Source organism: Anser anser (assembly GCF_964211835.1).
Source record: "Anser anser genome assembly, chromosome: 4".
Taxonomy (NCBI): domain Eukaryota; kingdom Metazoa; phylum Chordata; class Aves; order Anseriformes; family Anatidae; genus Anser; species Anser anser.
Window position 1 is genome coordinate 61166657 of NC_139724.1, and position 10776 is coordinate 61177432.

General features: G+C 35.0%; 1 protein-coding gene across 12 annotated transcripts in view; it reads left to right on the plus strand.

Annotated features, from left to right (window-relative positions):
- The window catches only part of KCNIP4 (potassium voltage-gated channel interacting protein 4), a 437397-nt gene that overhangs the window by 378279 nt on the left and 48342 nt on the right, over positions 1-10776 (plus strand). For 7 of the 12 annotated variants that reach the window (XM_083835172.1, XM_083835177.1, XM_083835180.1 and 4 more), the window contains one exon: positions 10648-10772. In XM_083835172.1, the coding sequence (XP_083691298.1) occupies positions 10665-10772 (108 nt within the window). In that variant the 5' untranslated portion in view covers positions 10648-10664. Of the gene's footprint in view, positions 1-4648; positions 4751-10647; positions 10773-10776 lie in introns of all 12 variants that reach the window. The other 5 variants (XM_083835176.1, XM_083835174.1, XM_083835170.1 and 2 more) reach the window with 1 other exon arrangement.

The window sequence follows — 10776 nt, forward strand, 5'->3', positions numbered from 1 at the left end:
AAGATCCCTTGGCTTGATATTCTTTCCTGGGGTAGTCTGACCTGTCTCTGTAACAGCAGGGTAGTATGCAGTATGTACTGCCTTTCTAAAGGAGAGATCATATGTATGAAGAAAATAAACGTGTAAAGACTTAAGATAGGTCTAGTCTAGGTACAGATATATTGTGATTACAAATGTATGGCAATTTATAAATCAGTCATAACTTATAATGCATCATTTTTATACCCTAACACATCTTTTTTCCTTATCTTTTACACTCTTTTGTGTACACCAATTTTTTATTTCAAGAGTAAAAATTTATCTGCTTCTTTGTGTATATCTTTTGTAAACAGCAGTGTCATATCTACATCAGACTGTTAATGTTGTGATATTGGAGTGATGACATCACACACAAAACAATGATTTGGATGCTTTTGGCCAAGTATGATTTTTAAAAGTAGTGATTAATAACGCAATTTTATTGGTTATGTGTATGCATGGTACTATCTGTATTATACTTTTCTTCATATAGTAGAACAGTTCTCTGGTTTACATCTCTGTAAATCAGAGTTTTAAACAATTGCTTTATTATCACTTGCAACTACAGATATAAATCATGCTAAATAGCAGTCACTTAAAATATGTGTAGTATAACTAAAATCTGTGTATATACAGCACGTATATCAGTACAGCAGTGCCTAAATATGAGTTTGTAAGCCATGCTCTAGTTACAGAAGTTTATATGAAGTGTGAGCACCTCCTGGGGCCACAAAAAATAAAATAAAATAAAATAAAATAAAATAAAATAAAATAAAATAAAATAAAATAAAATAAAATAAAATAAAATAAAATAAAATAAAATAAAATAAAATAAATCCGGGTGGTGTGATATGGAGATGAGTTTTAGGACACTTCCACAGTGAATTCTGGGGAAAAATGTGTCTTGGGATTTAACTTTCATTACAGAGGAACAAATTATTAAACCAAAGAGCAAGGAGCCCTAGTTAACTAACCTGAATAGAAGAAGTGTCACACAGCACAGTGGAGTTTGTGGCTGATTGGACTAGGGATAACAGCTATGAAATCTCTAATCAACACATTATTAAACAAATGAAATCAAGAAGAGTTTTGGAAAATTCAGTTTCTGAATATCTCTTCACAGGCTAAGAATTACTATTATTCCGTTACATAGTAGTTAAAATGAAATAACGTCAGCCAGTCATTATCAGTTCATTGGTGCTTAATGGCTCTCCACATCCTCATGATTATCCATTTTGAAGACTAATGATAAGATACGAATCTCTTACTACATAAACAGTACTTTTTAGTCTAGCTTAGAGTCTTAGTCACCACAGTTTTTCCACAGCCTATTTTAAGCTGAGCAAACAGCTACAAAATTTACTGAAATGATTACAGTATGTCATCTTAATTAGCATTTTTTAGTGTCTCAGCGTGTATTAAACACCAGCTCAGCACAGGTCCAGAGCCCAACATACTTTTTCTGGGGCATGAGTCCTTTACTCATGAAAAATCACATTAGGAGTTGTAGTACTGATGGGGAGGTCATGAAAGTGGACTGCAGTAGTTGCAGATTCAACTCGCTGCAATCAGTGGGAGCAAAAAGCTATCACAATGCTCCCCCATACCATAAGATACACCACTTAGCCTCTGCTCTGTTCTTAGGGTTAAGGTTCTAAAAGACTTGCCAAAAATGAGTATAGAAGTTATACTGTTCTCCTCTGTTACTTCTCTGATATTACCTTCTCCCACGTTGTTTTATTTTTGACCTTGCTCGTACCACTGCAAAGTCCATATTCTTTCCATTAAGTTCTGTGATCTCTTGAGTGAGCATGAAAGTAGTAAAAATGTTTGCTTAATTAAGGCTCTGAGCTTCAAAACCTTTGGAAATAACACATCCCTTTAGGTTTTGCAGAATGCTGAATACATCTTCAGTAATTACATAGGTTGTGGAGCTTTGTAATTAAGTAAGTAATACAAGGACAACAAAACTTTGCAAACTTGAACTCAAATTAAAAAGATAGAAGTAAACATTTCTGGACTATGTATATGCTTGAAGAATTCCCAGTGAAGAAAAGAATCTTTAAGATAAACAAAGTGCTTTCCGGAGAGCAGCTCTGCAGAGAGGGACCTGGGGGTCCTGGTGGACAGCAGGCTGACTATGGGTCAGCAATATGCTGTGGTGGCCGGGAAGGCCAAAAGTATACTGGGGTTCATTTGGAAGTGTGTTGCCAGCAGGTCAAGGGAGGTGGTCCTCCCCCGCTTCTCAGCCCTGGTGAGGTCACACGTGAAGTATTGTGTCCAGTTCTGGGCTCCCCATTACAAGAGGGACATAGAACTACTGGAGTGAGTCCAGAGGAGGGCTACGAAGGTGATTAGAAGACCTGTCACAGGAGGGCAGGCTGAGAGAACTGGGCCTGTTCAGCCTGGAAAAGAGAAGACTGAGGGGAGACCTCATCAATGTGTATAAATATCTGAGGGGAGGGTGTCAAAAGGATGGAGCCGGTCTCTTTTCAGTTGTGCCCAGTGACAGGATGAGAGGCAACAGGCACAAACTGAAGCACAAGAGGTTCTTGCTCAATATGAAGGGGCACTTTATTGTGAGGTTGACAGAGCACTGGAACAGGTTGTCCAGAGAGGTTGTGGAGTCTCCTTCTCTGGAGATATTCAAAACCTGCCTGGATGCTATCCTGCACAATGTGCTCTAGGTGATCCTGCTTGGCAGGGGGGTTGGACTAGACGATCTTCAGAGGTCCCTTCCAACCTCGGCCATTCTGTGATTCTGTGACTCTTTCTATTCAAATCTGTACATTACAAGCATAGTGTGGTACTCCAGACACTGCCAGCTGAGACCAAGAAAAAAAAAGAAAAAAAAAAAAAAAAAGCAAATTTTACGATACCCATCAGATCAGAGAGTCTTTTATTTTATACTTTTACCTGCAGTGTGATTCTGAGTTGAGCTGACAGTTAACTGCTACAAATAATAAATGTATTCATTCTTATTATTTGTAATAGTTTTTACATTTCCAGAGAAATTCATGAATTTATGTAGGTTCATTTGATCTTATTCTGAAACTGGATTTTTTCTTCCATTCACCAGAGCTGGAGTTTTCTTGGAGGCAGAATTTGTGTACTAACAACAGCATGCTTGCAGCCCAGAAGGCCAACTGCATCCTGGGCTGCATCAACAGAGGCTGGAGTTAGATGATCTTTAACAACCCTTCCAACCTGAGCCATTCGATGATTCTATGAATTGGTTGATTTCTTAGGGCTTTAGTTGAGTCTTTCCTTTTTTTTTTATCTTTTTTTCTCTTTTTTTTTTTAATTTCATTTTCTTTAATATTTTACTCGTATACAAACTGAGAAATATTTTTCTTTCATTTAAAACTTTTAGTATCTTTAAAGCCTTCTCACTCTTTCCTTCTATTCCCAAATAAAGTACACACTTTTTCAAGATTGCCTGTAAGCTGCACTTGGTGTTAAGGGTGGGAGGTTCCTTCTTGGTCTAGTTTGGTGATAGAGAGGAAACTATTCCACATAATGCCATGAATACCAGTATTCAGCACAAGTGCTGGAATAACCCGGGTTAATCCTGGTGACTGCACCACTAGCACAGAAACTCAGTGTTTTCTTCCGCTTCTTGCCCCATCAGATTTGCATTCTAGCTGTTGTAGCAAGTCATCGCAGAACAGTGTTTATGTTTGAGCACTTGCAGTTCAGATGAAAAGTATGGGAGTTGCATAGTGTTCAAACTAAGCTTTACTGTTCCCAGGAACACAAATCATTTAGTCAGCTGTTTTACAGATGTTAAGTCTGTCATTTACAGCAAATATCCAGCCAGGAGACGTTTGCTTGTATTAAACATTCTGTATGAAATGGTTAGTTAGATGTCACAGGCTTTTTGTCACTCTGACAATTTCCATTGTAGTAAATAAGAATAATACTGTTTACCTGTTTTATGGCACACAAACATTAACTATTCAGCCATGAATATTTGAAGATGAAAACCTAAATAATACTTATAGCTATATATATGCAGAATGACAAATATTAAAGAAAAGGAAGACTGACTGTACATCATGGTTGATATTTTAATATTCAGAAAAGGCAAAAGTACCAGGCTGGTTATCACAATTGCTGAATGGATGATACGGGAAAACTCAGGCTTGGAAGTAGAAGACTGCCAGAAAGGACAACAAAAGATATCTTTGAAGTTTTATTTATGTGTTGTGTGTTTTTATTTATTTTTTTTCCCACTTTAAAGCTAAAAATCAAATAAGTAATTAAATAGACTTAAAAGTCTTTAAAATATTTTAGCATTAAAATCTTTACAAACACTCTCTCCTTGTGTTGTTTCAAATATATAATCTGATACCATAGTTAGATGTTTTAAAGTGGCTTGTAACTTAAGGGGGTTATAAGAACTTTTCCAGAGATGCACATATACAAAACATCCCCTTTGCTGGAAAGATGCAAGCACAAAATGATTTTGTTGTCCTGTTCAAAAATTTTGGTTGCCTTTTGCAATTCAGGATGGCTGCTCTCTGTTTGGCCTTTTCCTATCAGGATACTGCTATAATGATAAACGCTTCAGCATGTACAGGAATTGTTCTCAAGACTATGTTAACGGTCCTGATAATGTATTTTTTAGGTTTCCTCTACGCTCAGAACAGTACCAAACGCAGCATTAAAGAGCGACTTATGAAGCTCTTGCCCTGCTCGGCTGCCAAAACGACATCTCCTGTTACTCAAAGCAAGTTTTATTTTTCATTTGATTTTTTTTTTAATTTTTTTTTTTTTTAGGTTTGCATGCATCAGAACTTATACTTTCATTAACTGCACATTTGAAAGTCATCTGCTGAAGTGACTGTATGCTCTATTGAGGTTTAAAAAGGAGTGATGAACAGATTTGTGGGCTGGTAATAGATTTGTCTGTGCAGAGTATGCTGGCAAGATAACTGTGCCAGGGTCTGCTGTGCACAAGCTGCTGGGTTGGGACTTACACTCAACAACCTAGCTGAAAAGGGGTTTACTGGTGAAGTTAAAAGCCTGATCTCAATGCATTTACAAAGTGCTAGCTTTTTGTGTATGTGTGCATATATTTATGTATGTACAGTCCAGTACATAGGATAATAGCGGCATTACTGATATGGGAGGAAGTTGCAAGTTGACTGTATAACATCAAGCTGTAAAGGGAATGAGACCTAAAGTATGTGCCTGGGGAAAAGAAAAAAATAGAAAAATAAAGTGTCAAAAATAAAGTGTGTCCGTGTACTTAAAGGATAAGCACACTGACATTTCCTTTACTGTCCTGATCCTATGCTGTAAGAAAATAAGATCCTTCCTGGATGGCTAACAGACAGATAAAAGGGAAGAGACAGACAGACAGAAAGACAGATCCATCTGTCTGTCCGTCCGTCCATCCATCCATCCATATATACCTAGGTAGAGATAAATTACAGCAATGATACTAACATCTTCCTATATCATTTGGCCTCTATAACTGATACTAAAATATCTTTTTGTACCCAATTCAGTCTAGATTAATTTATCTTAATTCTGTGTGCTAATTTGAACACCTAAAAATAGAAGCTGAATGGTCCCTATGCTTCCCGTATCCTATTCTTGATACAGCATATTGATCAATCTAAGGCAAGAAAAGCCTTCAAGAGCAGTTCCCTCTGTCCAGTGATCATGGGACAACCTGAGGCCACTAGGTTATGAACATAGGCCCTTTATTAAGTGCTAAGACTTCAGTGATGTGGACAGAGGATTTCTTTCTGCTATTCCATTTCACTGCCTTTCACATGCTCTTCCATAGAGAAGACTGGTGTTTTCTTTCCTTTCTAACTATTTGAGATCTCAAAGATGAAAAGCACTAAAGATTTGGATGCACAGTAACATTTTCATGGTTGCTTCAGATGATGTGTTTTACTGGGAACTCGGGTAACTTAAAAAGGGCAGTCACTGTTGTGACAGCTAATACTAATTCATTAAGTAGAAGCTGCTTTCACCTACATGACATGACATAGTCCTAGACTAAAAAGTAATGGATGGTTTGATCCCTTTGTTTGAAGTTATTCGAAGAACAACACATCCTTATTCATTGCACATATCTATGCAACATTTTTGTCTGCACAGGTAACATGAAAATATTTAGAATCAGTCTTAATAGCTTTGACCATGCAAAATACGCATATTCAAGCTGTGAGTGTTTTATAAGCCAGAAGAGAAGTCAAAGTAAAACTTGCATCAAATGTTTCATATTTGAGAACCACATAGTAGAAAGAGAAGATGCAGTCAGCATTTTCCTCAGTGCTCTTGTAAATAATGAAATGCTGTTTTAAATGAGAATATTATATTACATGAAAATATTATATTAAATTGTAGATGAACATTGTTATTATCCCATTTTGACATAATGTGCTGTTTGATTTCTGCTGGTTTGGAAGAAACAACATTCTAATATACTAGGAATGAAGTCAGCACTACCTACAATGACAACCACATAATACAAATTCTTTAGAAATTTTAAAGGGAATATTTTTAAAACAAGTATTTTGTTGAAAGAATGTAAACTCTGAATTTGCAATTCTGTGCTTACTTTCTATGAATATGTGCAGAAAAAGATTATTTAAATAATAATGAAAAACTTATTTCAGGATTCACATTCAACGAAGCATCTCAAAGAGTGCTTTTTCTTATTTGTGTGTTTTACTTTGGTAAACTTAAAATTAAATCTATCCTTCCTTAGCTAAACACTTAAATGCATATGCTACAGAAAGGGCTAGACTCAAGAATGGCTTTGAATGTCTTTGAAGTGCATGTGCATGTAATTATTATATAAGTAGGGGACATATCATTTGGGGTTTGTGCAGGGAAATGCACGCGGACAATTTTTACAGATATGAACTAAACCCTAAGATTGGACTTGTTTCTCCAGCAGTCATTATTTGAAGAGTATGTCTGGGTTTTGCACTGATTTTACCATTTTGTAATTTAATGAATGATGAAAGGTTCAAAGCATAGTTCCCGTGGCAAATACATTAAAAACTCTTTACTGGAAGAAAGATATTCATTAATGACATAAATAAGAACATATTTAATATATAAAGAATTGAATATGAACTTGCTTCTCTTTCTCAATTGACATGTATGGATAAACATGCCTTTTATCGATGGATAAATAAATAAATAAATAAGCCCTTAACTTTCTTAGGCTGAATTAACTAGAGAACTGAAATAACTATTTTATTATTATTATTATTAAGGTCATATAAATTATGAAACTCCTATGTAGAAACACATATATTTTCACACACTTTCAGTGTGTATATGTAACTATAAATATTTTTTCTTGCCTGGATAACTAGGCATAAGTATGAATAAATAAATAAATAAAGTGCAATTGACTCATGAATTTTATTCATCATAGTATTTTAATCATCAGTATTTTAATCATCATAGTTGGCACATTATAAGGAAATTCCCAGTGATATTATTTTTAGATTATTTCTATCTACAAGGTGCTACAGAAGTAGGGCATGATTAGATTGTTGAACTGAATATTTTCATTAACAGAAAACTAACATCACCACCATACTGCAGTCTTTTACATTTTTACCAAATCATTAAAACAAAGTATAAACATTCATCACTAAGGATATACCAGACACTGTGCTCAGCCTGGTTCTGTGGCCTATATATCTAGCCTTACAGTTATTATGTCTACTGATCTAGCTTCATGAAGAGCTTATAGATGTCTGTCTAGGTAGTCAGAGGATTCACAGAGAGCTCGTTTCCAGTTAAGTCACTCTCTTTCTAAACTGTAGCCCATTTAAATTCCATATAACTTTTGTCATATAAAAAATAAGTTAATTTGAACAATATTTATTCTTGGGTGACTCTTTTGTTAGTTTAGCATAAGCACCTAGTGTTGACTGATAGCTGACAAAAAAATCTCAGCTGTATATCTAAAGCATGACATTATTATAGGGACTTTATAATCAATATAAAAGATAGTTCCCTTTAAAACATGATGGAAAAGCTTTAATAACCTTACAAAATAAACCTTGGGTGTTCTCAGCCAGAATTAAAATGTAGCTCAAGAACTTTGCTAGACATTCCCCATATTGGGATGACAGCTTGTTAACCCTGGACCAACTTTATTAAAATTTTATCTATAAGGGTAGGTTTTTCAAAACTCACCCTTTGCACTGCAGCATGACAGAAACTTTCTTTTTAAAGGTGAGAGCTGAAATGTTCTTATAATTTTGATCAAGACTATCGTCAAGCATCATAAGTTCAATGTAAAGTTGTGAGAGTTGTTTGTTGTTTTTTATTATTGTTCATGTTGATAGCATTTACTGTGGTATTATTCATAAAGATGGTGGTGGTCTCTGAGTCATCTGAGACAACCTACAAATAAAAACAAAAAAGAACCACGATATAGCTTGCTCATAGGCCAATGCACAATGGACATTCTCAGATAAAATTATGGGTTACACTGATTTGGAAAATACCTTCTGTCAGATTAAATGAAAGATACCATGTTTCATTTTTCCTACAGACATTCTTCTCTGTAATGCTTACACTGATAACTAATGACTTGGGAAAAGCTAAAGTACAGAGCCAGACAAAACTATCGTGTCTCTCAGAAGAGTTATGAAATGCAGAGGGTTCTGTGAATTTGCAGTCTGGTTCAGTGAATGAATTTAACATTATATTAGGGCATTTGCAAACATGTCATTTAAACAGATTAGCACTGTATTTCTTATTCTAATAAATCTTTCTGCATTGACTGTAAGCTGAAAAGTTTTAACAGAGACAGCTTTAATGAATAAAATGTACTCAAGGCACACTGTCAGGAGAAAATGATGTTCAAAGAATCAGGTTTGAGAAGCCATAAAGTATTAATGAGGTTCATTTTTCTATCTTATACCATGCCTTTCATCTTGAACTTGTAATTACAACTATTAAATGATTCTTACTAATTTGGTAAAGGCAGAAGCTATAGTTATCACCCATTTGTTGGTTATCTTGTCTGAAATATTTCACAGTTGATGAGTTTAAAGTGGACATCTAGTCTTGGGATTTAGGGTAGGAAGCCAATCACTGGAAGGCTCTCAGGCAGTGGGACCCACTTTTTTTAACATCTGTTTTCTTCCTTACCACACCTGGAATAATTCTTTAATCCTTACATTTCTGAGATGACTGCCAACAGCAACATCTCTTTGACAGGAAAAAAAGACATGGTCCTACAATATTATTATTATTATTATTATTATTATTATTATTATTATTATTTTAATTTATCCAAATAGTTTATATATTATGGTTATGAGTTTTAAGCAACCTACTCTAATAGAAGGTGTCCCTGTTCATGGCAGGGTTATTGGAACTAGATCTTTAAAGGTCCCTTCAAACCTAAACCATTCCATGATTCTCTGATTCTATTCCAAGGTTGTTCATTTTTTGTTTTTGTTTGAACTGTATCTCCAGATTTCTCCCAAGCAGCTGAAAGTTATTATTACTGCATTGAAGCAGAACAAAAATATGTGAAGATATAATCATAACACTGTTTTAATGGTGTATTTTCTTTGTGATCTTATGAAAATTGAACACAATGAAAGTTTATTTTAAGAATGCAGAGTTCCACACTGATTAAATAAAATATATATTTTCACAGTTGTAGAAGTGAAAAATTATACATGCTTGGTTTTGCTCAAGTTACATTTCTGTAGTTGGTATAACTCTTCAAAGAGAAGGCGAAAGAGATTTGATTAAATTTGTCTGAAGTTTTGTATAACCTATGCTTAATGCCTGCTTAATGCTCCAATTTTTGGTCAAGTGTATGCCTGGTACCTCCATATTAAAATAAATAAATAAATAAATAAAAATCTGTACTGTAAATTCCTGTATCTATTCCACTGACTTTAATTTTCACATTTAATCTCTACCCGGAAAAAATGTATTGCTTTCTCTCATCTTTATAGGGCCACATTTATTTAAGCCTTAAAGACGTATATTTACATTCATATTCTGTTGATGATGAGGTCACTAAAATCCTCAAGATCCCTGCTAAGGCTGCTCCCCATGAATAATCATGTTTGTCCAAAAGGGTTTGTTATATGGTACTCAAAGCAAGGTCTACTGCTGAATGTGCAGTATCCTTCTCACACACTTTAGAAAGTACTACTTTACAATAAAAAAAGAGCACTGGGAATCCCAGTCTAATACAGTGAATTCACTTCCAGTAATAAAACAAGGGAAAATTGTCAGTATTGCTGTGACACTAAGGTTTTATAAGATTGTTTTCTTTGCTCAGAGTGTTGTAGAAACAGCAAAATCATACTGAATGTGTCATGCATGTCCTGGCAGAATGTCCACTTTCCAGTTTATTATTATTTATACGTGTTGTGATAATATCCAGACCAATGGATTATCACCACTGTTCCACATTCTGTGCAGCCACTGAAGCAGATAGACACCCTTTCCCCATGAGTTCAAAATTAACATATCTTAAAGGCTGCAAAAGCCATTCTTTAAATTAATGTCATTTAAGGATTTTTCTTTTCCTACAATGGATAGTCATTTCTACATTCTCTATTTCTTGTTGAGCCTTCCTTCTCTGTCTCTTGTATTCTGCAGACACTGTAGAAGATGAAATGGAAATGGCCACAGTACGACATAGACCTGAAGCTCTTGAGCTGCTGGAAGCACAGAGTAAATTCACAAAGAAGGAACTTCAGATCTTATATAGAGGTTTCAAGAATGTAA